General features: G+C 63.8%; 3 protein-coding genes across 4 annotated transcripts; all 3 read left to right on the plus strand.

The window, feature by feature from the left end:
* The first annotated feature begins 463 nt into the window (after positions 1–463).
* On the plus strand, positions 464–5,023 carry LOC121167913 (tubulin epsilon and delta complex protein 2-like). The gene is made up of 10 exons (XM_040997626.1): positions 464–533; positions 618–716; positions 857–927; positions 1,026–1,413; positions 1,700–1,753; positions 2,248–2,347; positions 2,481–2,592; positions 2,687–2,788; positions 3,439–3,608; positions 3,892–5,023. The coding sequence occupies exons 1-10, from the start codon at positions 508–510 to the stop codon at positions 4,039–4,041; spliced, it is 1,272 nt and encodes a 423-aa protein (XP_040853560.1). The 5' UTR covers positions 464–507; the 3' UTR covers positions 4,042–5,023.
* A 3,304-nt stretch (positions 5,024–8,327) lies between these two features.
* Positions 8,328–10,888, plus strand: LOC121167909 (netrin-3). The gene is made up of 6 exons (XM_040997621.1): positions 8,328–9,644; positions 9,716–9,904; positions 9,991–10,140; positions 10,230–10,280; positions 10,381–10,455; positions 10,536–10,888. Exons 1-6 carry the CDS (start codon positions 8,717–8,719, stop codon positions 10,883–10,885), a joined length of 1,743 nt encoding a protein of 580 aa, XP_040853555.1. The 5' UTR covers positions 8,328–8,716; the 3' UTR covers positions 10,886–10,888.
* An 11,448-nt stretch (positions 10,889–22,336) lies between these two features.
* Positions 22,337–26,972, plus strand: LOC121167835 (TBC1 domain family member 24). 2 transcript variants are annotated; one of them, XM_040997504.1, is made up of 8 exons: positions 22,337–23,388; positions 23,669–23,686; positions 24,163–24,321; positions 25,094–25,157; positions 25,562–25,657; positions 25,810–26,038; positions 26,360–26,527; positions 26,780–26,972. In XM_040997504.1, exons 1-7 carry the CDS (start codon positions 22,424–22,426, stop codon positions 26,512–26,514), a joined length of 1,686 nt encoding a protein of 561 aa, XP_040853438.1. In that variant the 5' UTR covers positions 22,337–22,423; the 3' UTR covers positions 26,515–26,527; positions 26,780–26,972. The 2 variants fall into 2 exon arrangements, with proteins under 2 accessions (XP_040853438.1, XP_040853437.1); XM_040997503.1 differs by lacking the exon at positions 23,669–23,686.
* The last annotated feature ends 269 nt before the right edge of the window (positions 26,973–27,241 follow it).

Raw genomic sequence — 27,241 nt, forward strand, 5'->3', positions numbered from 1 at the left:
GGTGCCTGACTCATGTGGGGTCTCCTGCCTCTGCTGTGGCTGAGGGCACACTCCCCAAACCCATTTCACAGACAGGGGTCCCCTGAAACACCTTCCTGACCTTCCCCTTGGCAGGGCCCCACACCCCTACTGCCTTCCTGGCTGCCTTGGGGTCTGACCGAATTGTCCATCAGTTTGTCCAGTTTCCCTGGGCCCTGCTGCTTTCTCTTCCAGTGATGTTCCTGCTCACCACTGTGTCCCAGTAGCCTCTCAGCTGCGCTCAGCGATGGTCCACCCCCAGAGCAGGCCCCGTGCCGCTGCAACCCCCTGCCCAGCATCCATCCCTGCTTTCCCGCTGGCCAGGCCTGCTCCGGGGGTCGCCTCCCGCAGCTGCCCTTCGGGGGCGGGGCCGTGAGCGCGGCCTCGGATTGGGTGGCCTGACCGGGGGGGCGGGCCTCAATCCCGGAAGGGGCGGTGCCTGGCGGCGGCGCCAAAGTACAGCGAACTCGCGGAGCGGTTCCTGCCTCCATGCTGCCGGCTGAGTGCTCCCGCCGGTGAGGCCCGCGCGCGGGGGCCGGGGGGACGGGAGGGCGCGGGCCGGCCGGCTGCTGAGCCGTCGCTGTCCCCCCACCCCGCAGCCTGCTGGCCGAGCTGCAGGGCGCGCTGGACGCCTGCGCCGAGAGACAGCAGCAGCTGGAGCGGAACCTTGGCGTCTGCCGACGGCTCCTGCGAGCCTGGTACGCAGGTCCCGGGACCCCTTGGGAATTGAGCTCTGCAAACTCGCAGGCTCTGAGACGGGTGGGCTGCCCGAGCCAGCGCTCTAGGGCACCCAGGGCCCTGCCTCCTGGCCACGCTGGGCTTTCCCACATCTTTGCAGGGAACCAGCCAAGACCTTGGCTCCAGAGCTTCCTCCCGGACCAGAAACCAAAGAGGAGGACCCGACTCTAGGTAACTCAGCCACCCATCTTCTCCGCATGCCACCCCAGGCCTGTCTCTCCCAGTGGCCAGAGAAGAGGGACACTGCCTGCCGTGGTTCTTTTCCACAGTGTGCACCCCCATCCCCCAAGACCTGCAAGAGCTGGAACTTCTGACGCAGGCCCTGGAGAAGGCTGTGCGGGTGCGTGAAAGTGTCTCTAGGGCCGCAGCAAGAGATAAGAAGGCCGCTGGCTGGCAGCCTGGGTCCTCCGCTGCTGCCTCGCTCAGGACCACAGCCTCAGCGTCCAGCCAAGGGGGCCTGCATCCGTCAGGGCCAGGACCCACCAAGGGCATTCGCCAGGCCGCAGCGCCTGCCAAGGACGGCCCTGAGCACAGGCCTTCGCCAGGCGGAAGGGATGGGGTCCTACCTGCCAAGCCTGGACACAGCCTTGAAGACCAGCAGGCAGCCCCGTTCAGTGCTGCTCAGGCCTTAGCAGCCTTCACACTCGAGGAGCACGGGTAAGTCTCCCAGACCCTCACTGGACAAACTGCCTTCTGTGTTTAGCTGCCCCGGCCCTGGCTGGCCCCAGCAGGCAGAGGATTAGGGTGCCAGGGAGAGCGGCCGTGAAACTGGAGGTGGGCCATGAGACCCTCGGGCACACCCAACTGGCAGGAAGGAGCAGCTGCCTGCAGCCACCACACCGAGCAGACCAGGATCTGGGATGGGAACAGCACCAGCGGCCTCATCTCGGCACTGGGCTCTGTGGTCCCCCAGGGCCACCCTGAACCCCGGTTTTTGTGACAGGAGGCTGTTGCATTTGCCTGCGGCCCTCAGGAAGGCAATTTCCCAGAACTTCCGGTGAGCCTGGGTCTTTCCCTGAGCTGGGGTGGAGAGAAAGCCACAGGAGTGCCACCCGAGCGGGAGCAGGCAGGCCTGACTTTCTAGGAGGTCCCCTGCTGGTCTGCCTGCTAGGAGTGGGCGGGCATGGCGGGCCCCCAGCTCTGCCACTCGCAGACTACCAGGCCCTCTCTGGAGGTGACGGCCACCTGAGTTGCGTTGACGTCATACGTGGATTTTTACACACAGTCTCCCAAGGACAGACACAATTGTCAGTCATGAGTGGGCCTTCTTTCCTCCCACACATCCCCTTAGAGTTTCCCATAGCAGGACGGTTCTGCCCCTGGTCCTGGTCCAGTGTCCTGTTGGTGCCCCGAGACCTCTGGATGCCCCTCCTGCAGGCGAGCACTCAGCCTGAGTTCCCCTCCCCTGGCCCTGGCCGACTTCCAGGCAAGGTTCGGCCCAGTGGGCTAGAATAACCTGACCCTCTGTGGTTCCTGGTGTGTGTGTCCCAGCCTGTGGGCCCAGCTCAGCTCTGTGCAGACCAGTGACTCCTTGGATGGTGCTGCTGCAGCGGCGGCCAAAGCCCACTTCCTGCAGAAGCTGCAGGTGGCTGTATCCTTGCAGGCCCACGGGAGCCGTGGCCGGCTTCTGGCTCTAAACTTTGCAGGTTTGAAGGGTCACTCTCCAGTCTTGGGCATGGCAGGGGCAGAACCTGGCCACAGAGGTTTCCTTGACCTGTGTCCAGTCTGGCTGGCCCAGCCCGGGGCTCAGTGATGCCGAGGTGCAGCTGCATTTGCGCTGTCTGCGGAAGGCCTGTTCAGTGATGAGACTGCACATGCAGGAGGCGCTCGCCACAGGTCAGGGAGGGACTGGTGAGCACTGGAGGGGTGCTTGCAGGAAGGGGGTCAGGGCTTCCCGAGACCCAGCCTGCCCTCCCTGCCCTGCACACAGTGCCCACCGACTGGATGCAAGAGTACCACTGCCTGCTCACCCTGGAGGGGCTGCAGGCCATGGTGGGCCAGTGTCTGCGGAGGCTACAGGAGCTGCGAGCAGGTGAGGCCCTACCCTGCCCCCTGGCTGAGGTCCACACCCTTGTCGGGATGCGTTGGGCAGTGTTGCCCAAGCCCTATGGAAAGGCCAGCAGCCTGAAGACCAGAGGCAGGCAGGCTGTAACGGTGCCAGCTTCACAGTGCACTGGCTTCTCCAGTTGTCCCTTGGGGCCAGCCAGCTGCCCTCTATCCCCATGTCTTGGGACAAATGCCATCTTTGTTGAGTGCACTGATCTGTCCACCCCTGGTGGCGTTGCATCCATGTGAGTCATGTGCTGGCAGGTGACTTGCCCCGTGTTACCTGGATCGGCCGTCTGCAGACCAGCAGCTCCTACCCTTTGTGATTTTTAGTCGCTTTGAGGTTTTGTTTTTCAAAGACTCATCTCTTTATTTACCTGGAAGGCAGAGTGACAGAGACTCCTAGAGAGCTCCCATTCATGGCTTCATTCTCCAAATGTCTGCAAGGGCCAGGCCAGAGCCAGCAGTCAGGAGTCTCCCTCGTGAGTGACAAGGACCAGGGTTTGCAGCTTAGAGAGCGAAGGACTGAGCCAGTTCCCAAAGAAGTCCTAAAGGGAGGTCCCACAGCAGAGCCAGGGCTGGGCCTTGGGCAGGGTGCTTCCTCTGCCCTCTCAGCAGTGCTGGAACAACCCCCAGGACCACACCCTGCAAGATGGCACCACCAGCCCTCTGTACCCCATGAAGACAGAGCAGGCCCTGCCGGGCACCCCCAGCTTCTCCTCTACTCTGGCACCCAGGAACTGCAGACCCTGGCGGCCCGCAGCCTACGGGTGGCCATGCTGGACCAGCAGATCCACTTACAGAAGGTACTTGCAGCACAGCGGGTGCCTGGGCAAGCAACAGCCAATGCGCTGGACTGTGGCTGTCCCCCTTCCGTGGGGCTGCAGTAGGGAGTGGGGAAATGGTAGTCCCAGCCCGGGTGTGGCCTGGACTGGAGAGCCTGTCCCATCCCCCTGGGCCTGGGGCTGCAGGTACCCTAGGCGATGCTGGAGCATGGGCAGCTGGAACCCTGCCCCTCAGCCACCAGTCAGGAGCCCCAGCTTAGTTGCTCAGAACAGGACCCCTGAAGCCTCACTGCCCCCCACCCAGGTCCTGATGGCAGAACTGCTCCCGCTAGTGGATTCCCAGGAACCACCCAGGCTGGGCCTGTGCCGCGCCCTGCATAGCCTGCTCTGCGAGAGCGGCGAACACTTCCTCACCATCCTGCGAGATGACCCAGTGGACGGCCCTGCTGACTGAGGCCTGGGCACAGAAGCAAGTTCCCTCCCAGCGGGGCACAGCCCGGGGCCTCCAGGGTGTCTTCCACACATGAAGCCCCTCAGTGGTGACGGAGGGTCTCCCTCACGTGGGGTCTGGGCTGCTTCCTGAATGTGCCCAAGACCTTGGGGAGCCTTGGTACCCACGTTCCTTGTGTGACTTTAAATATAATTTAAACCCACCACAGATCTAGGCTTAGTGGGATTTGTTTGTTTGCTTTGTCAATCACCAAGTGTCATCAACAATGTGAATATCCGTTCTGTAGAAGCCTAAAGGCCAGGCCACTCCAGGGGGACATCTGCTCCAACACGCTGAGCCCTTCCCAGGAAGGACGGGCCTGTCCGGGTTTTCCTGCACGGCTGCTCTCTTCCCACTTCCACCTGTCCTGGGCAAAGCAGGTGTCACTTCCCTGCGAAGGCAAGAAGGCTCCAGCAGCCACCTGTAGCAGAATGTGAAACTGCATTGCCCAGATGTCCCCACCGAGGGCAGTGCTTGGCCTGCGGGCTGGGGCTTCAGGGAACAAGTACTGACCGCCTTGCCGCATTGCCAGCATTCCTCAGAGCTGTGTCCAGGCAGGAGGTCGGTGACCCCTGGAAAGCAGCATGGCATGGTGCAGCTTGGGGTAGTTACCCAGCCCCAGCACACGGTTACGGCGCTCTGATAAGGGTTGCTGGGATCCATACTAACAGAACCAAATTGGGACATAAAACTAAACTTTGTCATGAAAGTGATGTGGGTCCTGGGACCACATCGTATGCGTTCCCAGCACAGGCCAGCTACACCCTCCTGGTCCTCCCTTCACCGCAGCCAGAGCTCATGTCCAGCTTTCCCTGGGGAAAACCTCCCGCCACTCGGTTGTGCTTCCACAGCAGACCGGCTGCCCAGGACCGCTGCAGCTGGTCCACCTGCTTTTCTGCCTTCCACCCCTACCGGAAGTCAGCCGCCCCTCACGTTCCTGCAGACACAACAGCCTGCTGGGGTGGAGAGGGGGATTCCAAATAGGTTCCCATTTGTGAACACTCCCGTGCAAATTCACACCCATTCAGATGGCCGTCCCCCGGGTCAGGAAGGGGGCAAGCCAACCCCTGCGTCACCGCGTCTTGAGCCAATCGGCTGTGACTTCGCGGGTGTGGACGTGAGCAGGGGCTTCAGTGGGCATCCACCCCGACCGGAACTCAGCGGCAGCGGCATGAGCACACCCGGGTCGCAGGCCGAGGAGGCCACCTCGGACCCTGTGCCGTCCCCGCCAGGACGCATACCCCCAGAGCCACTGGGCACCCTGCGCACACTGCTCCTGGCTACCGGCGGCGCAGGGAGCTCCTGGCCTTGCTGTGTCCTGCCGTTCGGCGCCCTGGCTACGCTGGCTGGGGCAGCTGCCACAGCCATCACCTTCTCGCTGCGCGGACCCCTCCTGGACTTGGCCCAGAGCGCATCGCTGGCTGCACTGGGCGGAGGCCTGGGGCTCCTGATCGCCGCCTGCCTGTGCTGGCACACTCGGAGGTGGCGCAGGCGGAGGGAGGGGGGTGGCGGCCGGCGGGAGCTGGAGATGCCCTGAGCCCGCGGGCACGAAGCCCCCTCCCAACAACAGGGCATCATCCCACTACGACTTGGCAGGCCTGGTGCACACCCGTCCTGGAAGCCTCCGCCCTAAACTATTTTATCCCCCTGTCCTTAACAGACAGTGCTAGCAGCCTTTGCCTCCCCCTCCCGTCACCCACCCAGAGTTCCTTTGGCGTGAGGAGCTGGTCACGACTGCAGAGATGGGAGGGAGCCTGTGTGCCCCGCCTGCCTGGAGGACAGGGAACTGAGGGAGGTGCAGCGATGGGACTTGGACTTGTGTGACCACCCCAGTGGTGAGGTGCAAGCTTGCTATGTCCCCTGCCCCCCCAGCTGTCCACCTCCCACACTGATTTGGAAGCCCCTCAAAGCACAGCAGGCCCCAATAAATGCAGCATATGAACAAGTGGTGGCTTGCCAGTGTCTCCAGGTGACACTAGGTCCTGGGCTGGGCTGGGAATTATTTATGAGCCCCTGCTTTTAGGGGGAAAACCTCTGGCTCCCCTATCCCTGAAAGACCAGCAGATGACTCTGGGTTCCCCACCCCCTGGAACAGGCGGTTGGGGGAGGGTGGGGAGGTGCAGCCTCTTTGTTTCCCAAGGTGCCACAACTGTGGGAGGGGCGAGAGGCCGCCAGTCCGGGACTGGGCACAGGTGGCTGAGCTCCCTGGGGATAGGGGGCCTTGCCTGAGGCTGTGGAGAAGGATCTCCCCAACTCCCATCACGCCATCTGGAGACCAACAATAGGGACCCGTGGCTAATGTGTGCAGTAGAGTGCTCCTGCCACAGACTCCTCCCTGGAGAGCAGTGGATGGAGACCCCTACCAGCTGACCCCAAGTAGGACTGAGCCCCAGGTGCTTGCTTCTGCCCACCCCTCATGTTCAGTAGACCCCAGCTCATGGGGAAGCTGGGCCACAAAACCCACTCCCAAGGACCAAGGTGGAGGAGGCACCCCGACAGCCTGCAGGGCTGGCAGCCTGGACTTGGTCTCAGGCCCAGTGAACACCCAGAGCTACATCATACATCAGGCTTCTCTCCAGGATCCCAGAATAACCACTCTCAGCCACCTCACTCCCCTCCCAGAACTCATCACATCCTGGCAAGGCAGTTTCTGGACTTGGCCTCACCCCCAGCCCTGTGCCAGGTCCCTCGTCCATTTGGGTCACCACGAAGCTGAGGGACTGGGCTCTGGGCTCAGTGTTTGTGGTTGTCACTCTTTTCTACCGACCCCGAGCCTGGCTGAAGGGGGAGCCCCACACGCAGCTGTTCCTGCTGGCCCAGTTGGCCTCCGTTCCCTCCTCTGTCTCCTGGCCTCTTCCATCTTCCTACCAGTCCTTGCAGCATCTGTGGCCCCATCCAGGTTGGCAGCACTGCCTGCATGGACCTGCCCATGAGGCCTGAGCCAGCTCTCGGCCTGGGGGCCAAAACAGAGCGTGCAGCCTCTGGGCTGCCCTGGCCCTTCTGCCCAGGGTTGCCACCCCAAGCCCTCTCTTGGATGTGTGCCTCTCTGTCAGTGAGAGTCAGGCACTGGCTGTCAACATCCAGAGCTTTCTCTGGTCCCTCTTGGCTAGAGCAACTCCCAGGTCACCCCAGGCCCCCAACTGGACTTCTGCCTCACTTTCCTTGTACATGCCTGCTGGCAGGAGCCACCTGTAGCCCGCCTCTTCCCACAGATCAAACCACAGGCCCTCCCTTCCACAAAAGTCCTCCGCAGCAGGGCAAGCCCTGTAAGCCCAAGGGCGACCTAGTGTGCTGTGTCGCCCCCCCCTTTCCATTCCCTTCCTGCCTGCCCCAGCTGCTGGGCCCAACGGGTTGATCCACAAGGACATGCCAAGACCTGGGCTCAGAGTCCGCCGGGAACAGATGCCCAGAGGCCTGATATACTTAGAGGTAAGAGGCTGACCTCGGGACCAAGCGTCCCTAAGCCAAATGCCAGTGAAGCCCTGGCTGCTCTACTTCTCAGCCAGCTTCCCAGAGAAGACAGCTTGAGCTTCTGCCACCTGCGTGGGAGACTGACGGAGCTCCAGTCTCCTAGCCCAATCCTGCCTGTTGTCATGGAAGATGAACCAGCTTTCTCTGCCATCCAAATTAGTTAAATATGTTTTCAAAAAGTTTGACCTGACATCTCCCGGGGAGAAGCCAGTGGGGAAGAAGACTCCACGGTGTCCGGCTCCCAGGTGGGGCCTCCTCGTAACACCCCCAGGAACCAGGCCATTCCCTCAGCACACAGACCTGGGGAGGGATTCGGCTGGTCCGCTGCAGCTGGCTGCTGGCTGCCCTGGAGACACCTCGCCGGCAGGGAAAGAATCCAGGGTCCCAGCCTGCAGGTCCCGGGCTGGCTGCCTGCTGAGCGTCCAGCAGAAGACCACCGGATCCAGGCCCAGCACGTGGCAGAGCCCCAAGAGCAGTGCAGGCCTGGCTCGGGCAACAGACCCCGCTGGGTGGTCCTCCACCAGCCGCAGGAGCTGAGCCGCCCCTCCCCAGACCCCTCCCGCCAACGCATTCCTAGCGCCCCGCGGCCCCTCCTTCGGCCCCGGGGCCTCCCAGCCCCCCTCCCCCCGCAGGCCCCAGCCCGACTCTGAATCTGCTTCTGATTCCGGCTGTGCGGACGAGGCCCCCCTCCCCTCTTCTCCCTCCTACCCGCCCGAGCAGCCCCGCCCCCGGCTGGGCCCAGGCTTACTCCTGCTGCGCCCCCCACCCCCTCTTGGCATAGCTCGCGCGCCCTCGCTGCAGCCGGGAGGAGGCGGCGGTCCTGGGCACCCCAGGCCCCGCCCGCCCACGGCCCTTCCCGGGAGGCCGGGAGACCCGCTTGGGCCGGCCCTCGGAGGGTGAGTGCGAGGGGACGGCGGCGGGTGGGGCCTCTGCAGGCGGAGGCACCGGGAGCGGGTGCGTCGCCTGTCACCGCTCCAGGCCCAGGGGGAGGACGCGCCAACGTCCCGCGGCTGCACTCGGCCCGGGGCGCGCCCGCCGCCGCTCCCTCCTCCGGGCTCGGCCTGGGGCCGCTTGGGGGGCTCTGCTCACTGGGCACGGCGAAGCCAGCACGCTGCGCTTTTTCCTCCCCGAGGGCGACGTACCTGGCTGACCCGCGGCGGCTCCGGCCATGCCCGGCTGGCCCTGGGGGCTGCTGCTCACGGTGGGCACCCTCTCCATCGCGCTGGGCTCGGGGCCGCTGGCGCCTGCCGACCCCTGCCACGACGAGGGGGGTGCGCCCCGAGGGTGTGTGCCGGGCCTGGTGAACGCAGCCTTGGGCCGCGAGGTGCTGGCGTCCAGCACGTGCGGGCAGCCGGCCACTCGGGCCTGCGACGCCTCGGACCCGCGGCGGGCGCACCCCGCGACGCTCCTGACCACGCCGGGGGCCCCCGCAGGCCCTACGTGCTGGCGCTCGGACTCCTTGTCCCAGGCTCCCTTCAACGTGAGCCTCACAGTGCCCCTGGGCAAGGCTTTTGAGCTGGTCTTCGTGAGCCTACGCTTCTGCTCCGCTCCACCTGCCTCTCTGGCTCTTCTCAAGTCGCAGGACCACGGCCGCAGCTGGGCGCCTCTGGGCTTCTTCTCTTCCCACTGTGGGCTGGACTATGGCCGGCCACCGGCCTCTGCCCAGAGCCCGGCTGGCCCCGGGCCAGAAGCCCTGTGCTTCCCTGCCCCCCAGGTGCAGCCGGACGGGGGTGGCCTCCTGGCCTTCAGTGTGCAAGATGGCAGCCCGCCAGGCCTGGAACTGGACAGCAGCCCAGTGCTCCAAGACTGGGTGACCGCCACCGACATCCGCCTCGTGCTCACCAGGCCTGCAGGGCCGGGAGCCACCTCGGAGCCAGAGACCACCGCCCCTTACTCCTATTCGGCCACTGAGCTGCAGGTGGGCGGGCGCTGCAAGTGCAATGGGCACGCCTCACGGTGCCTGTTGGACACCCAGGGCCAGCTGCTCTGCGACTGTCGGCACGGCACAGAGGGGCCTGACTGTGGCCGCTGCAAGCCCTTCTACTACGACAGGCCGTGGCAGCGGGCTACATCCCGGGAAGCCCACGCCTGCCTCGGTGAGGCCTTGGAGGGAGGCCTGGGGACCCCAGCCGGGGCCCGCTGGCCCCTGACCCATACCTTCCCGCAGCTTGCTCCTGCAACGGTCATGCCCGCCGCTGCCGCTTCAACATGGAGCTGTACCGACTCTCGGGCCGCCGCAGCGGGGGCGTCTGCCTCAACTGCCGGCACAACACTGCGGGCCGCCACTGCCATTACTGCCGCGAGGGCTTCTACCGCGACCCTGGCCGGGCCTTGAGTGACCGGCGGGCTTGCAGAGGTGAGCCTGCCCCCTTCCCCCAGCACCCCTGCTGGGCCAGGACCCCAGGGGGCTCCTCAGCAGGCCTTCCCCACCTCTGCTCTCAGCCTGTGACTGTCACCCTGTTGGTGCGGCCGGCAAGACCTGCAACCAGACCACGGGCCAGTGTCCCTGCAAGGATGGTGTGACTGGCCTCACCTGCAACCGCTGCGCCCCTGGCTTCCAGCAGAGCCGCTCCCCGGTGGCACCCTGTGTCAGTGAGTGACCCTGCCCCCACCCCAGGTGGCCGGTCGCGCCCTCTGCCCCTGCGCCCGGCATCACAGGCCCCTTGCCGCCGTCTCCACAGAGATTCCTGTCCCTGGACCAACCCAAGAAAGTATCCCTGTGGAGCCCCTGGGTAAGTGGACGCTGGGCAGGAGCCCAGTTTGGCAGGGAGGCGGGCCTGCGGGGTCCAGAAGGGAGCGGTGCTGACCGGGCCTTGGTCCCCTCTCCCCCAGACTGCGACTCGCACTGCAGACCCGCGCGCGGCAGCTACCGCATCAGCCTGAGGAAGTTCTGCCGCAAGGACTATGGTAAGCCGCGCCCGGGCGCTGCGCCCGCGCCCCCCACCCCGAGGCGCCCCGCCTGACTCGCCCTCCCGCCTTCCCCGCAGCGGTGCAGGTGGCGGTGAGCGCGCGCGGGGAGGCGCGCGGCGCGTGGACGCGCTTCCCGGTGGCCGTGCTCGCCGTGTTCCGGAGCGGCGAGGAGCGCGCGCGGCGCGGGAGCAGCGCGCTGTGGGTGCCCGCCCAGGACGCGGCCTGCGGCTGCCCGCACCTGCTGCCCGGCCGCCGCTACCTGTTGCTGGGGAGCGGGCCGGGGGTCGCGGCGGGGAGCGTCGGAGGTCGGGGTCCCGGGCTCAGCGCCGCCCGCGGAAGCCTCGTGCTGCCCTGGAGGGACGCGTGGACGCGGCGCCTGCGGAGACTGCAGCGGCGAGAGCGGCGGGGGCGCTGCGGGGCGGCCTGAGCCGGGGCTCGGAGGCTCGCGGCCTCCCGGGGCGTCACAGCCGTCGCCCCTCTGGGTGCTAAGGGCTCCCAGGACGGGCGGTGGACGCGTGGACACCCTGCCCCGCACAGGGGCGTGGGGACGCGGGTCTCCTGCATGCCCCCACCTCGTGCCTCTGCCCTCGCCAAGGGGCACCGAGGAATCCCCAAAAGCCGTGAGCCCCATGAGATGCCTGTGTCCTCCGACCCTCTAGCCCCGTCCCCCGCCCCCGTGGGGAACGCGTCCCCCGCTCCACTGCCCAGGGACTGCCCGCCGCCCCCGGGGCCGCTGCCTCTGTCCAGCTGCACGGGTCTCCCTCTGTCTGCGCCCCGGACCCTGGGTTTGGTTCGTTTGTCACCCCTTTCTGATCCTCTGCCTCGGGGCTCCTCCGCGCCTCTCTCCGCCACGAGCCCCCTGTACCCCTTGTCCGTCAACTGCGACGGGCAGCCACCCAGCCCCGCCGGCCTGCCCGCTGCCCTCCGCACTCGCGCCCCGCATCCCGCTCGGCGCATGCTCCGGCCGCCGGGCGTCAATGCGCATGTCCAGGGCCGCGCCAGGCTGGGCCCGCGCGCGCTCGGCGGGGCGGGGCGCGCGCTCCGTGGGGCGGGGCCGCGCGCGCGTGCGCAGACAGTCCGGGCGCCGTGGTGAGACGAGCTGAGCAGGCGGCGCGGCTCGCGGAGGTGGGTGTGCGGCGCGGTGAGGGGCGCGGTGTGCGGCGCGGTGAGGGGCGCGGTGAGGGGCGCGGTGAGGGGCGCGGTGGGGCGGGCGCGGTGGGGCGCGGGGGCGCCGGCGGCTGTCATCCCTCGTCGCCGTCAGGGACCCCGGCTCTGGCGCGAGGCGGAGGGCTGGGGGCTCGGCGCTGCCCGCCGCCCGGGTGCTGCAGCCCGGGATGGCCGCCTGGCGGGGCCCCTCGGGGCCAGCCCAGGGCCGAGCGGCGTTGTGGGAGCTGTGTGTGTGTCACTCTTTCCCGGGGAGCTTTCCGCCCCTGCCGGGTGGGAAGTGCTGCAGCTGTCCATGCAGGCCGCCACCCCGCCCTGCCCGTTACTTGTCCCCAGCACAGCTGTCCCCTGACGCCTAGGGGTCTTCCACGCACCCCCACACCCCAACCCTGGAGCTAGACCGCACCCAGGAAAGGGAGGCTGCAGGGCTCCCAGCAGGTGCAGCTGGAGAGTAGAGCGGGCATGGCGGGCATCGGGGCAGCCAGGCTCGTGCGGAAACGGGCCCCGGAGCTGCAGTGCTGTGGCCGTGGGCTGGTGGCTGTGGTGATGAAGTAGGAACTGCCATTCCACCCACCCACCCCGCACGCGGTTTTGCTCACCCACAGCTGGCAGGTGACTTCCTGACAGTTGGCATAGTCTGTGTGATCATTTCCTCCTGTCGAGGGCAGGCAGGGGCCACAGTGTCCTGTCCCTGTCCTACCCCCGAGCTGGGCACCTGCCTGCTCCATCCCTTCATTTTTAAAGAAGATTTATTTTATTTTTATTGGAAAGTCAGATATACAGAGAGGAGGAAAGACAGAGAGGAAGATCTTTCATCCGATGACTCACTCCCCAAGTGACCGCAACAGCTGGAGCTGAGCCGATCCAAAGCCAGGAGCCAGGAGCTCTTCCAGGTCTCCCACGTGGGTGCAGGGGCCCAAGGCTTTGGGCCGTCCTCCACTGCTTTCCCAGGCCACAAGCAGGGAGCTGGATGGGAAGTGGAGCTGCGGGCATTAGAACTGGCGCCCATATGGGATCCCGTTGCATGCAAGGTGAGGACTTCAACTGCTAGGCCACCACACTGTGCCCTCCGTCCCTTCATTTCAATGGGAAGATATCGACCCAGACAAGAAAAGGCTGAGAAGTTTCCCCAGAATGGTGCTGGGTATGAGAGTCCTGCTGTTTTGAGGCCTGAGCCCTGATCCCTCTCTAAGCTCCCCTACATCCAGATAAAGCTCTCACAGTCCTGAATCCCTGTTCCCCCTTTGCCCGGCTGGGGCTGCGGGACCTAGGGCTTCTTTGTGAATGCTGTAAGCTGGCTAGGGGTGACCTTCTCACCCCCTGGCAGGTGGGCCCAGTGCACCTGGCCCAGCACGCTTGCCAGGAATGCCTGGCAGTCAGAGTGACCTTGGAAACACCGTGGTGCGGACCGAGACAAACTGAGAAGACACACTCAAGTGTTTGCCTGGAGTTTCTGGTTTACAGTGCGTAAAGACAACAAGGCAGGTTGTGAAAAAGCACTTAACATTTACCCTGTTGAACATACCTTCTGTGTTGTGAAAATGCGGTGGAGTCAGAACAGCCCCCGTTCCAGCCAGAGGCCCGGCCGGCCAGCGGGGCCTTGGCAGCAGAGCCCCGGGCTGCTGAGAACCTTGGGGATCGATTAGGGCGTCTGGCGTTCCCACGCACCGAGCTGCTTGCCTATTGTTGCTTGTATGTCTTTCGGTTTGTTTTGGGGTTATGTGTTGTGTGGACACCCCCATGAATGAGAGTTGGTCTCTACCCTGGAGTTTATGGTGTAGCGGGGACAGAATGAGCATGTGAGGCTGGGCAGAGCCGGTGCCAGCGCGGGGTGGAGTGACGAGGACGTGGCTCCCTGCACGCACACTGGCCTTGTGGGGAGGGCAGGGGAGAGCTTGCACAGGTGGGAGTCGGGGCTGCGCTGGCAGCCCCTGGTTCACTTTTCTTCTGGTAGTGGTGGCAAAGCCCTCCCTGTCCCTGTGGCTTGGTTTTGTGAGTGACCCAGACAGTCTGCTGAGGGGCAGCCAGGGGGGACTGCTTGCAGGGTGCCAATGCGGGGTGGCCACGGTGCGGGAGGGGTCAGTGTCCTGGCTACAGGTGCACGCTGTGGGTCGTGTTCCGGGCTGGGCCGTTGAAGCCAGGGAGTGGGCTGGTCTTTCCTGGAGAGCACATGCGTTAGGACAGAGGCCGGACCCCGTAGACCCCTGACTTAGTCCTTAAAACAAGGAAACTGAGGTGACCGGCCGGGTGGCAGCCCGCTGCCTTAGAGGTGGGGAGAGGGATTGCCCTCTTCGTGTCTGTGGCAGACTCAGCTTTCTGCTTGGAATGCAGGGGGTCAGACACAGCGCAGGTGTCCTCTGGGGGCCTCCTGTCCCTCAGGTCCCTGTGCCTACTGGGGACTCCCTGAGTTGGGTGTTCATCACAGAGAACCCCGTTTACCTCCAGATGCTGGGCTGGTCTCCCAGGATTATGCTTCTAGAAAACGCTGGCCGTCTTCTCCGCCCCTCCCTCGGATGGGCAGTGTCAGCGTCCACACTGAAGAGATGCACAAGCCCAGAGTGTGGCAGGGCCCCCTCCCCAGTTCCTCCAAGGGCCCCCCACGTCTCCCCAGCTGGGCCCCTCAGGGCTGGCCAAGCCTCTGGACGGGTCTGTGAGCTGTCCTTCTGTGTGTTTCCTGGAGCACACATGGCTGCCAACCTCCCAGATGGCTGTAGGTCGCGCATGGGCAGCGAGGACCTCTCCCTTCGTCTCACCCCAGGGTGCTGTCTTCTTTCAGAGGTGGCACACAGCCTGAGCCGTGGGTGTATCTGCTTATCAGTTTTAGTTGGCACCACCCGTTCTCCCCCAGGTCATCTGCTGTCAGGTGATTCTGTTGCCAGCAGAGGCCCTTGACTAAGTGTAGCTCCACCTACGTCCCTTCAGCCTTGAACTCCACACCCTGTTCCACCTTGGTCCTAGAAGAACTGAGGGCTGAGGACGCTCCTGCTCTCCACTCTGTCCCTTCTTGGCAGGGCCTTGGACCCCTGGCCTCCGTCTCTGGTACCTGTGGCTCCTTGAAGCCTGTGAGGCCGGACCTAAAACTGCCTTTGCCCTCAGGAGTGCTCCCAGCCTGTGCTCGCTGCTAGCCCCGGCCTTCCCATGGTCTGTCCCTGCCCGCTGATGAAACTGTGGCCACTTCAGGTTCCCTCTGAGTCAGTCAGTGGCTCTGGGGCACCTGTCCTGAGCAGAGGAACCCCATGCTTTTCAGCCATGGCACCTGTGCCTACTTTGGCATGGTTGTACTCCTGGCCTGAGATGGGGGTTCCCACAGATCTGTGTGCTCCCCACGTTTGATGCCTGGTGTGTGGGGTGCATGGCTGGGATGCCTCCTGAAATGAGCAAGCACGTATGACTCTGTGCCCAGAACTCCCTGAGGGTGTGAGGGGCCTCCCAGCCACCCCCGCCACAGTGCTTGCCAGTGTGGGCTGGGCACCCCTGCCCGGATTCCCATCCTGTCTTGGGGTGCAGGGAGGTGGGGATGTTTCCAGGACTACTGCTGACAGGACCTCTGGAGCTGAAAGAGGAAGCTCCTGAGCTGAACAAGGCCTGTTCCGAGTATAGCCCTGCCTGTGTGGACCAGCCTGGGGCAGAGGTGCCGAGCTCAGAATCCTGCCTTAGGCCTGGGTGTGCACGTGAACTTGCACGCGGTGGCAGGCAGGCCAGCCAGTTGGCCCCTGGCGCTGGGACAGACGCACTGACACGTGCCTGCCTTTGTCTGCACCCACTATCGGCTTCCCTGGCAGCTGGCTCTGCGTGTCCCTGTGGAATGCGGGCCGACACTGACATTTGGAAAATCCCTCTGGTCGGCTTCCAGGCTTAGGTGGCACACTCCTCACCTCACCTCCCGGTGTGCCTGGGCAGGCTGGCCATGCCACTCATCCTGGCAAGCCTTCAGAATTAAAGTGTCACCCTGTCCCTGGTGGTTGGATTTTTCTGAGCGTCTGCCTGTCTGCTGCTCAGGTTTCCTCCTGCCTGGGGCCTCCACCTGTGTGGGCAGGAACAGAGTGAGGCTGGGATAAAAGCGGATGAGCAGGTCACTGCAGGGACTGCTGCAGGGGAGCACTAAGAAGGTGCGTGGCTCCAGGGGGTTCACCCAGGGCAGCTACTGGATCAGAGATGTAAGGGCCACCCCTGAGTGTGGCGTGTACATTGCCTTTGGTACCTGGTGGCAAGGAATCCTGAAGCTGTTGCTGGCAGGGCTGTGTCATGAAAGGTGGGGCCAGGCAGGGTTGGTTGAGGCCACCCACACAGGAGACAGGTGGACAGCTGCTGGTGGGGATGGAGGATACTCTGCCAGGACGAGGGTAGGCTCCAGCAGGCTGTCGGGGAGCAGCTCTGCCAGAGGTAAGGCTAGCAGGGAGTGAGTGGCATCCATACCCCTGCTTCAGGGGGTATGAGCGAGGGACACACGCATGGGACTGGCGAGCACCCTCGCAAGCCCCTGCCTGGGAGGGAGGACAGTGCCCAAGCGGAGCCTCGGCACTTCTGTGTTCTGACCTGTCTGTAGTGGCAGGCCATGGTTGGCAGGACAACGAGTTTGGGTCCATAGCACCTGTGCCCACAGTGGCACTGGGATGCAGATGAAGAGCTGGCCAGAGGGGAGAGGAGGGCACACCCACTCTACAGCCCTTCTTAAGGGGGAATGGAAGGGAGAAACTGTGAGCCAGCCCTGGGAACTGGAGAGGGTGCTGGCAGGCGTGCCAGAGAGGCGTGCCAGGTGGCACTGAGGACCAGCACACTGGGCACCAGAAGGTGGTGGTGTGATTGCCAGTTTGGTGTGAGGATGAGGAAGAGAAGTGAGCTGCAGGCTGGCTTCCTGCTGGGATGGGAGGTGAGTCGAGCCTTGGGCTGGTCCATGGCTGCATCATCTCTGGACAGATAGGCTCCTGGGGCACCAAGGTGTGTGGGAAGGGATAGAAAAGAGGATTTTCAACCTGGCAGGGGCCCGTGCTGTATGAAGGCCCCCGTGGTGGCAGCACAGAGAGGGAGGCAGGGTCTGGCAGGGCCCAGTATCTCAGAGACAGTGAGAGCAGGGTGACCAGGGGCTAGACCAGGAAGAAAAGAGAGCGAGGAGGAGCAGCAGGTGGGATGGCGAGGCCTGGCAGCCATGGCCACACAAGTCAGTGAGGCCGCCCCATTGTCAGGGTCTTCCTAACCTGCCCCTGCCCCAGGCAGGGGGTGGAACTTCAGGGATATGTTCCCCAAATAGCCCTTGTGGAAGTTAAGCGTCCATGCAGTGGCCTCTGACAGGACAGCTCTGTCCCTGCCATGTCCCCTGGCCCAGTGTCTCTGGTGGCTGCTGCTTCCTGTCTGCCTTCCACGTGCGCCAGGCAAGGATGGCCAGGCTGTGCTGCTCTGCCACACTGTCTTGGTGCCCCTCAGGGGGTCGAGGCGCCTTTCTGTGGGACACCAGGCCCATGCCTCCCAGAAGTGCTACAGACCCCATGTGAGCAGTCACTGCCAAGGGGGCTGCTGGGAGTGGTGTGACTGTCCGCTCGTGCGGCTTTCCTGTTGCCAGGGGCCTTCTTTGCATATCTGTGACACTTCATGCCATGCCAGGGACCTAGCAGGCATTTGGGAGAGAATCTGGAATAATGGGTGTGGCCCGGTGGCACATGGGCTGGTATCTGCCCTGCATATCCACTGACGTCATGGAGACTCTTGGTGGGTGGGATGAGGCATTCCCTGGCTCTCTCCTCCTGAGGGAGTCACACTCCCATCAGCCCCAGAGCCAGCTCCCTGGCCCAAGGTGGTGGCTGTCACCCGTGCACCTGTGCCCCCTCCCCGGCCCAGGATGGTGGCTATCACCCACGTGCCCACGGCCTCCTCCCGGCCCAGGATGGTGGCTCTCACCCATGCGCCTGTGCCCCCTCCCCACCCCCAAGGTGGTGGTTGTTACCCGCGCTCCTGTGGCCTCCACCTGGCCCAGGGTGCTGGCTGTTGCCCGCATGCCCTTGGCCTTTGCCTGCCTGTGTGTGACCAGCCCTCTCCCAGCATTTACACTCTGGACTCTCCATCCCAGCTGCCCTTCCAGGCTCTGTGCCACCTGCCAGGCCCTCTACCCCAAGTGTCCGGCCACACCCTCAGCTGCACAGACACCCCAGCCACTGACCAGGTGGTGTCTGGACTCAGACCATCGCCTTGCCAGGCAGCACGGGCATGGTATGGCATTGCTGTGTCCTCCCCGTCCCCGTACCAAGGGTGGGCTCTCAGTGTCTCCTGGCAACTATGGGAACGATGTGGTCTATTTAGCACGTAGCGAGGCGGGGGCTGCTGTGGAGGGCCACAGGTGCTGGCTGAGTGTGCCCCTTCCACCGCCCCTCTTTGTTCTGCACTCCCAGCTGCTGCCAGGAGGCATGTGTCTGGCGGCAGAAGCCGGGCCTGTGCCCTGTCTGTGGCCAGGCAGGGCTGGAGTGCTGTTGGCTGCTGGTGCCCAGAGCCATCCCATGGCCACAGTGGATGTGGCAGTGGAGCCACTGGGCCACCAGCAGATGGCATCCAGATGTGGGCCAGCCCCTCTATGCCAGCAGCTGGTATCACCCGCAGAGTTGCTGGGAGTCACTGGCTGGCCCTGTTTTTTTAAAGATTTATTTTTTATTATTTTTTTTATTGGAAAGGCGGATAGACAGAGAGGAAGATCTTCCATCTGATGATTCACTCCCCAAGTGAGCGCAACGGCCACTGCTATGCCGATCCGAAGCCAGGAGCCTCTTCCGGGTCTCCCACGCGGGTGCAGGGTCCCAAAGCTTTGGGCCGTCCTCAACTGCTTTCCCAGGCCACAGGCAGGGAGCTGGATGGGAAGCGGGGCCACCAGGACTAGAACCGGCACCCATATGGGATCCCGGGCGTGCAAGGCGAGGACCTTAACCACTGTGCCACCGCGCCGGGCCCTCTGCTAGCTTTTGTATGAGAAGCAGCTGTGCTGAAAACTCCAGAGTGGGATTACCCGGGCAGGATTCTTGGCATATTGCCCCATTGATTGACTCGCTCTCTGCCCATCCTCTGTGCCCTCCTGGCGCGGCCTGGCCCTAGCACCCACCTCTTCTCCTGGCTCCCCTGCCCAGAGTGGGCAATCTGCCCCTCATGCACCTGCCCAGCCCCCTCCTGCCTCCTTCTGGCTGTGCTGCTTATCAGCATCCATCCCTGCCCTGTCCCAGGCCCACTGCTTGTCCACGGTGCCCTTAACTGCTGGGGAGTGTCTCGCTTCTGGTCCAGGAGGCGTTGCCATAGAAACCTGTGGGATGAGGCAGCATCTGGGCCAGAGTCTCAGTAAGCAGGTGCTCCCGGGGCCCCTGCAGGAAGGGGTTGTGGAGGAGTGCAGTGGTACCTCCGGCCCAGCACGGCCCTGTCTCCATCACATGTTCCCCCTGGAGTCCCTGGAGCTGCGTTTGGGGACAGCACAGGAGCTGAGCAGAAGCCTGAGGGTGCTGGGCATGACTGTCTGGGTGTGGCCCTGCCTATCAGGGAGGCACTCACCCCTGCACTGCCCTCACGGGCCCCGGGACTTTGGGTGTCCAGCCTCCTCGTCTTTGGGAGGACTAAGTGCTGCTCCATCAGGCTGTCCTCAGGGTTGCACCCCATGGGAGGTGCAGCCACACTGTGCTCTGGGCCTGGGTGTCTCCTGTTCACCTCTGGGCTGGAAGCCCGCGGCTGTCAGAGCAGTGTGGACCAGCCCTGGGGCCTTCCTCACCCCCTCACAAGAGGCTGCGGGCCTGTGCCTGCCCTCTCACCATGGCGGGACTCGGGTGAGGGGCTCAGCTTGGCCTCTCACCATGGCGGGACTCGGGTGAGGGGCTCAGCTTGGCCTTTCACCATGGCGGGACTCGGGTGGGGGGCTCGGCCTGGCCTCTCATCATGGCGGGACTCGGGTGGAGGGCTCGGCCTGGCCTTTCACCATGGCGGGACTCGGGTGGGGGGCTCGGCCTGGCCTCTCACCATGGCGGGACTCGGGTGGAGGGCTCGGCCTGGCCTCTCACCATGGTGGGACTTGGGTGGGGGGCTCGGCCTGGCCTTTCACTATGGCGGGACTTGGGTAGGGGGCTCGGCTTGCCCTCTCACCATGGCAGAACTTGGCAGGCGGCTCAGCACATGGTGCTCCCCAGAAGTGTGATACAGAGAACACTGTAGAAAAGTAGAAGTTTTTCATTCCTACTAGCTTTTTTTTTTTTTTCTTTTTACAAAGCATCTAGAAGTTTGCCCTCTGTAGATAGCCGGCTATCAGATAAGTCAGGAGGTTAAGACCAAAGGTTGCTGGCACAGACCATGAAAGAGGAGAAGGGGAGTGTCGGATGTGGCCAGCCAGGCACTGGGGGATAGCAACTGCCCAGTGGGGTGAAGGCCTTTGCTTAAGTCAAGGGGTCACTCGTGGTGGCGGCACCAGGAAGACTTTCCCAAGGCTTGGGCACCATGCCCTTCCCACCATGACCTGGACTTTGGAGTGTCGCCCATCTCCCTCAGTCCTGAGCCATGTTCTGGACAGGAGCAGGGCCAGACTGGCATTGCTGGGGCCTGGGAGCAGGCATGGTGTGCACCATGTGAGGCAGCTCCCTGGCAGGTGGACTAACAGCCAAAGGCCCTTCCACTGGGACTTCCCGTGCTGAAGGCCCAGCTGCCCAGGCTGGCCCGTGCCCAGGAGGCACGTTTGCAGAGCTGGCTGCTGTCGAGGGTGAGTGCAAGGCATGGGGGCACTGTGGACCCGTGGGGTTACTCTCATTCTACTCTGTAATTACACGTCCATGTGCCCCTCACGTAATAAACGTTTTTAAGCCAAGGAAACCATTCTGGATCTGGCTGGGATTTTTTGTGTTTTTAGTTTCCTAATGAAGCAACACCATCTGCTAGTTCATTGCTAAATGCCCATAGCAGCTGAAGCTGGGCAGAGTTCAAACCAGAGCCTTCATTCACCCAGGTGTGAGGGGTCCAGGTGCCTGGGCTGTCACCAGCAGGGAGTGGGATCCAGGCTTCCCACCTTGGGACTTGGGTGTGTTACACTCTAGAATAGCTATGGGCCCCTGGACCTGGTCTCTCCAGTCTTGGTGTACCCACCCTTGTTGGGCGTAGGTGCGGGGAGCAGGAGGGGCCCACGGGACATCCAGAAGGGTGTCCAGTGTGGCCCTTGCCTCCATGTCCCTCTGGAGCTGGTGTGTCCTTGGACCCCTTCGGCAGAAGCAAGTAGAAATGTGGGCCTGCCTCTGCCTGCAGGCGCTTGGCAAGATGCATTACTCACTGGGAGGTTTGGGTTTAATGTTCAACCTGGCTTGGGGCAGCCGGGCAAGGGCCAGCACGGCTCAAGCCTGCAGTTGCTGACTGGCCTGGGAAGGGCAGGCTTCCCTGGGCTTGCCCTGGATGAGCTCTAGCTGACCCACTGCCTTGTGTTCTGGGACAGAGCCAGCCAAAGGTGCCCTGCCGGTCTCTCTCTTCCTGGGGAGGAAGGGGCTGGACTTTCCAGGAATGCACAGTGGGACGGTGTTTGCACTCTTCTCAGAAGCCCTTGGTTTGGCTTCTTTCCCATGGGGACCCTTGCGACGGCAGCCTCTGAACTTAGGCCAGAAAGAACCGAAAGCAGACATTTGGGCTTCACTGCACAGCAGCAGAGAGGTGGAGCAGCTGGGCTCCGCCTGCAGCCCAGACGGCCACAGTGTGGTCTGTCCATGCCCCCATTGGCAGGGAGCCCTGGCAGGCCTGCACAGGGGCTGTATGCCAGGCGAGCCTCTGTGACCCCACTGCTGGGTGCGGGGAGGTGGGAGCCAGGGTTTACAGAACGAGAAGTCCCTAGTCCGGCACTGTGGAGGTGCTGCCTGGCACTTCAGCAGGATCCCCATCATGTGTGTTTTTCCACATGAAGCAGAGGGGTGCTGTCTGGACGCTGTCCTGTGAAGGGAAGGATGCATGCCGAATGCTAACAGTTGTGTGTGTTTGTAGATTCATTCATGTTGCAAAGAAGAGTGACAGAGAGAGATCGTCAGTCCACTGGTTCCCTTCCCCAGGGTCGAGCCAAAAGTCGGGCCCGTGTGGGTGCAGGGTCTCCTGTTCTTAAGTCACTGTCTGCAGCCTTCCAGGCACATTCCCAGGGCGCTGAATCTGTTATGGGATCTTCTCCGATGCTGTCATGTGGGACACAGGCTTCCCAGGCAGTGGCTCAGCCTGCAGGGCCACAACCCTTCCAGCATTTCTTGGTAGCAAGAGAATAGGCTTTGAGAGCATAGTAACAGCTTTATTTACTTACTTGAAAGGTAGAGTGACAGAGAGCGATTTCCCTTCCACTGGTTCACTGCTCGAAGTGGCCACAGCAGCCAGGGTTGGGTCAGGCCAAAGCAGGAGCTCCAGCCAGGGAGAGCCCAGCTCCTGGGCCACCCTCCACTCCCTTTCCCAGGAGCATCAGCAGGGAGCTAGATCAGAAGTAGAGTAAGCCCAATGGAAGGCTGGCAGCTCTGGGCCGTGGTGCAGGCCTGGGCATGCTGGCTCAGGTTTCTCAAGCCTCAGAGCTGGGATGCCCCTTGCAGTGCTTGCCAGGGCTTCCCGCACTGCAGCCCCAGGTAGGTCTCGTCGCATCCCAGTGCAGTTGTGGGCCCCCTAGGAGGGGTGTTCTTTTACTTCACAGAAAGTCGCCCCAGGAGGGTGACTTGTGACACATCCAACACGTGCAGTGAAAGTGTCTTTCACCCTGCAGGGTACAGCATGTCAGGTGGGCTTCCAGAACAACCCCCGCGAGGGCGCTGCTCGGTCTAGCCGCCCCACCACCCTTCCAGGCACCCCAGGCACCATGGACGCCCCTGGATACAACTGCTTTGTGGACAGAGACAAGATGGACGCTGCCATCCCAGACCTGGGGCCCAAGGAGCTGAGCTGCTCTGAGCTGCAGGAGCTGAAGCAACTGGCACGGCAGGGCTACTGGGCGCAGAGCCATGGCCTGAGGGCAAAGGTGTACCAGCGTCTGATCCGAGACATCCCCTGCCGCACGGTCACACCAGACGCCAGTGTGTACAGCGACATCGTGGGCAAGATCGTGGGCAAACACAGCGGCAGCAGCCTGCCCCTGCCCGAGTTCGTGGACAACACACAGGTGCCCAGCTACTGCCTGAACACACGGGGCGAGGGTGCCGTACGCAAGATCCTCCTGTGCATTGCCAACCAGTTCCCTGACATCTCCTTCTGCCCCGCCCTGCCCGCCGTGGTGGCACTGCTGCTGCATTACAGCCTGGACGAGGCCGAGTGCTTCGAGAAGACCTGCCGTATCCTGGCCTGCAACGACCCTGGCCGGAAGCTCATCGACCAGAGCTTCCTGGCCTTCGAGTCGTCCTGCATGACCTTCGGGGACCTGGTGAACAAGTACTGCCAGGCGGCCCACAAGCTCATGGTGGCCGTGTCCGAGGACGTCCTCCAGGTTTACTCGGACTGGCAGCGCTGGCTCTTCGGCGAGCTTCCCCTCAGCCACTTTGCCCGTGTTTTCGATGTCTTCCTGGTGGAAGGCTACAAGGTGCTCTACCGTGTGGCCCTGGCCATCCTCAAGTTCTTCCACAAGGTGAGAGCCGGACAGCCCCTTGAGTCGGACAACGTGAGGCAGGACATCCGTGCCTTTGTCAAGGACATCGGCCGGACTGTGTCCCCAGAGAAGCTGCTGGAGAAGGCCTTCGCCATCCGCCTCTTCTCCCGCAAGGAGATCCAGCTGCTGCAGATGGCCAACGAAACAGCTCTGAAGCAGAAGGGCATCACAGTGAAGCAGAAGAGGTAGGTGGGGAGCCCGGGGCCTCCTGGGCTGCAGTGCCATCTGTCTCCGTGTGTGGAGCATGGAGGGCCTCCCTGGGTACGGCCTGGCAGAGTAGGGTTGGGAATGAGGCCCCAGCCTGAGCGGGAAGGGCTGAGGGCGCCCCAGCCGTGGGTGTACTGACTGCCATGCTGTGGGCATGGCCTGAGGCACAGGCGTCCAGGGCCCTGCTGGGCACTAACCTCTGCTTGTCTGTTTTCTTTTCCTTATTCTTTGTGTCCATTGCTTCCTCCTGTTTCTCAGTGTCTCGCTTTCTAGAAGGTAGGTCTGAAACCACAGCTCCACGCCTGGCTGCCCTGTCCCTCTGCTGGCCGGCTCTGCTGCCCTGTCCCTCTGCTGGCCGGCTCTGCTGTCCTCCCTCTGCTGGCTGCCTCTCCCCTGCTGGCTTCCGCAGGGCTGTCTGTCCATCGTTGGCCTCTGTCTACCTCTGTGGCTCTCTCTGCTGTGATAGGCTGTCCCAAAGAGTGTCTCGCCACAGCTGACTCTTCCTGTGCCCTGAGTTCCTAGAAAAAGGTGCTCTGTCCCCAGTGGGCTGGGCACTGCCCCCTCTTGGGAGTGGGTCGGGAGGTGGGCCCAGGGAATGGCCCATCGGGTTCCTGCCACGCCAGCTCCTGGGATTAAGCTGTGTGCCTGGTCAAGCAGGTGACATGGGCTCCCAGGTTTAACTGCAGAGGCCGACTCTGGGGTGAGGGCACAGTCGGGGCCAGGGCCGGCTCAGCCCTGTGCGCTCTCCCCAGGCAGTTTGTGCACCTGGCCGTGCACGCTGAGAACTTCCGCTCAGAGATCGTCAGTGTGAAGGAGATGAGAGACATCTGGTCCTGGGTCCCCGAGCGTTTTGCCCTCTGCCAGCCGCTCCTGCTCTTCTCCTCCCTCCAGCACGGCTACAGCCTAGCCAGGTGAGAGGGCTGCACGGCAGCCTGGACGTCTGGCAGCCTGCCTCTTCCCGGGGCCTGAGCCCGGGACCTCCTTTTTGGGCTCCTGGCATTTCCAGACCTCCTGGACTTGAGGCTTGCTGCACTTTGCACCCCAGGTTGGAGCCCTTCTTGGGGGCCAACATGCAGGAGGCAGAATCTCCCAGCCTTGGTTGGAGGAGAACCCCGTGGGGACTGACCCCAACCTCACCGTCTGCCCTAGTCCCTGCCCAAGTTGGTCCCCAATGAGCACAACCCCTCGGTGTGCTGGCCACTGGGCACCCTGCCCCAAGGCGACTGTTCAGGGTGTATTGGTGACCTTCTCACCCCCTCACGTCATCCAGCGGTTGACCAGGTGACACAGCAGAGCTGGCCAAGCCCCCAGCCCAGCCCCAGTCGTGGCCCGTGGGCACTGTGACAGAACTTCACCCGCCCCCACCAGGGACCCCGCCAAGTGCTGAGCACCGTGCTGGCCGCCCCGAGCTGCCCCCTGCACTGGCTTCCGAGGACACGCTGAGCCTGCTGTGGCCAGGACCTGCTCCTCTGGTTCTCTTCCCAGGGGCTCCTGGCGCCGGGCTCTGCCCGTAAGGACATCTGCGAGGAGGCCCTTCCTGGCATCACAGGGGAGTGGCCTGGGCCGACAGAGAGGGGCCAGATGCCCAGGGGAGAGGGAGCCATGGGCAGCCCAGGCCGAGGGGAGGTGTGGGGAGGCCTGCAGGCTGCTGCGGCCATCAGCAACTCCATGCTCTCGGGCCAGGTTTTATTTCCAGTGTGAAGGACATGAGCCAACCTTGCTGCTCATCAAGACCACGCAGAAGGAGGTGAGGGGCTGGGAGCGTCCTCTGAGCTCAGGGGCGGGGCCTGGGGGCTGTGGGAGGGGCTGGGGGGCGGGAGCGTCCTCTGAGCTCAGAGCCGGGGCGGGGCCTGGGGGCTGTGGGAGGGGCCTGGGGGGCGGGAGCATCCTCTGAGCTCAGGGGCGGGGCCTGGGGTTGTGGGCGGGGTATGGGGGCGGGAGGGTCCTCTGAGCTCAGGGGCGGGGCTTGGGGGCTGTGGGAGGGGCCTGGGGGCGGGAGCGTCCTCTGAGCTCAGGGGCGGGGCCTGGGGGGCTGTGGGAGGGGCCTGGGGGCTGTGGGAGGGGCCTGGAGGCGGGAGCGTCCTGTGAGCTCAGAGCCGGGGCGGGGCCTGGGAGCTGTGGGCGGGGCCCTCACAGCCAGTATCCTCCCAGGTGTGCGGTGCCTACCTGTCCACAGACTGGAGCGAGAGGAACAAGTTTGGAGGCAAACTAGGCTTCTTTGGGACAGGAGAATGCTTTGTGTTCAGGGTGAGTGCGGCTAAGCGGGCCCCCAGGGCCGCCCTACCACCACGCCCTGTCCTGTGTCCCCCTCTTCCCCCTGTGTAGTCCCTGGGGTGAGAAGGGGAGCAGGAAGGGCCCAGGGGCTCGGTGTGCGGCGGCTCACGCTGCCCTCCCCTCAGCTGCAGCCCGAGGTGCAGCGCTATGAGTGGGTGGTCATCAAGCACCCGGAACTGACCAAGCCGGCGCCCCTCACGCCCTCAGAGACCTCTGCCTCCTCCCAACTCGTCCACTCCGTCTCCTCGGACCCTGCCGACCGGCTGTCACCGTTCCTGGCTGCCCGGCACTTCAACCTGCCCTCGAAGACCGAGTCCATGTTTATGGCTGGCGGCAACGACTGCCTCATTGTTGGTGGGTACCTGCTCCCCTGTCCCGGGCTGGGCCCACGGCCTGGGAAGGAGGCACAGGGACTGAGCAGCTGAAGCCCCTGTGCTGGCCCTGGCAGGCCCTGGCGACAGGTGCCCCATCTGAGCCCCTGTGGTGGCTGAGCAAGGGACCCCAGGTGGTTGGGATGGGCCAGGCCTGGGGGCACGAGGGCAGAAGCAGGGTCGGCTCATGCTTCAGAATGGGCCACTGGCGGGATGAGGATGGCAGAGACTGGCCGTGTGCAGGCAGTGAGGCACAGTGGAGGGCCGTGGCAGGAAGGCAGCTGCTGACCTGAGTATCCTGCAGGGGGAGGGGGCGGCCAAGCTCTCTACATCGATGGGGACCTGAACCGGGGCCGCACAGGGCACTGTGACACCTTCAACAACCAGCCGCTGTGTGCTGAGAACTTCCTCATCGCTGCCGTGGAGGCCTGGGGCTTCCAGGACCCTGACACCCAGTGAGCAACCACTGCAGGTGAGTGGGCCTGGAGGCCAGCCCAGGCTCCAGGAGCGCTGGCTGTGCCCCCTGGAGCACCTTGTACTGGGTGGCGGGGTGTGGGTGGAGCTGTCTGCCCTGGGAAGGCCTGAGGAGCCATTGCCAAGTACCGGCCTGTGCTGCCCCCTCTTGGCGGTACATGGGACCGCTCTCTGGTGAGATCTCTGCCCACCCAGGAGTGCCTGGCCCCTAGGGACTGGAAAGCTGACCATGCGTTCCATGTTTCTGCAGAGCCTGAAGCTGTCATGGGCCTCACTGTGCAGTTACACCCAGGGAACCTGTGTCACTTGGTCCCCAGCCATCCTGCTGCATCTCCACAGCCTGAACCAGAGGACCCTTAGAGCCTGCCACCCTCACCTAGCCCCATGCTCCCCCAAGGGCCCTGTGGTCACTGAGCAGCCCTTGCCCACTGCAGGCCCCTCCTGTGAGACCCTGTCCTCTGCAGCCTGGAGCAGCCTCATCAGGTGGACTCTGCCAAGCCCTACAGTGAGCATCCTGCCTGAGGCCCCTCTTCTTCAGCTGGTCCTGAGGGTCTGGGTCCTGTGGACGCAGGGACAGTCCGAGCCCTGAGTGGTGTGCAGGCTGAGGCCGCTGGGCTCCACCCTTCCCCCTGTGTGTCCTGTGTGTGCAGCAGAGAGGGCCAGGAGCCCTGGTGGTCTTGGGCAAGCAGGCAGAACCCCTTTCCCCGACCCC

The sequence above is a fragment of the Ochotona curzoniae genome, unplaced genomic scaffold (assembly GCF_017591425.1).
Source record: "Ochotona curzoniae isolate NIBS_2020 unplaced genomic scaffold, NIBS_Ocur_1.0 patch433, whole genome shotgun sequence".
In the NCBI taxonomy this organism is placed as follows: domain Eukaryota; kingdom Metazoa; phylum Chordata; class Mammalia; order Lagomorpha; family Ochotonidae; genus Ochotona; species Ochotona curzoniae.

Bases quoted from the DNA above. Each gene is read 5' to 3' on its own strand.
- LOC121167913 (XM_040997626.1), top strand. From the start codon at position 508: ATGCTGCCGGCTGAGTGCTCCCGCCG. The intron at 2,348-2,480 runs GTATCCTTGCAG...ACCTGTGTCCAG, and splicing joins TGCAGAAGCTGCAGGTGGCT to TCTGGCTGGCCCAGCCCGGG. The intron at 3,609-3,891 runs GTACTTGCAGCA...CCCCCCACCCAG, and splicing joins AGCAGATCCACTTACAGAAG to GTCCTGATGGCAGAACTGCT.
- LOC121167909 (XM_040997621.1), top strand. From the start codon at position 8,717: ATGCCCGGCTGGCCCTGGGGGCTGCTGCTCACGGTGGGCACCCTCTCC. The intron at 10,141-10,229 runs GTGAGTGACCCT...CCGTCTCCACAG, and splicing joins CCCGGTGGCACCCTGTGTCA to AGATTCCTGTCCCTGGACCA. The intron at 10,281-10,380 runs GTAAGTGGACGC...CCTCTCCCCCAG, and splicing joins TATCCCTGTGGAGCCCCTGG to ACTGCGACTCGCACTGCAGA.
- LOC121167835 (XM_040997504.1), top strand. From the start codon at position 22,424: ATGGACGCCCCTGGATACAACTGCTTTGTGGACAGAGACAAGATGGAC. The intron at 25,158-25,561 runs GTGAGGGGCTGG...GTATCCTCCCAG, and splicing joins TCAAGACCACGCAGAAGGAG to GTGTGCGGTGCCTACCTGTC. The intron at 25,658-25,809 runs GTGAGTGCGGCT...CCCTCCCCTCAG, and splicing joins GAGAATGCTTTGTGTTCAGG to CTGCAGCCCGAGGTGCAGCG.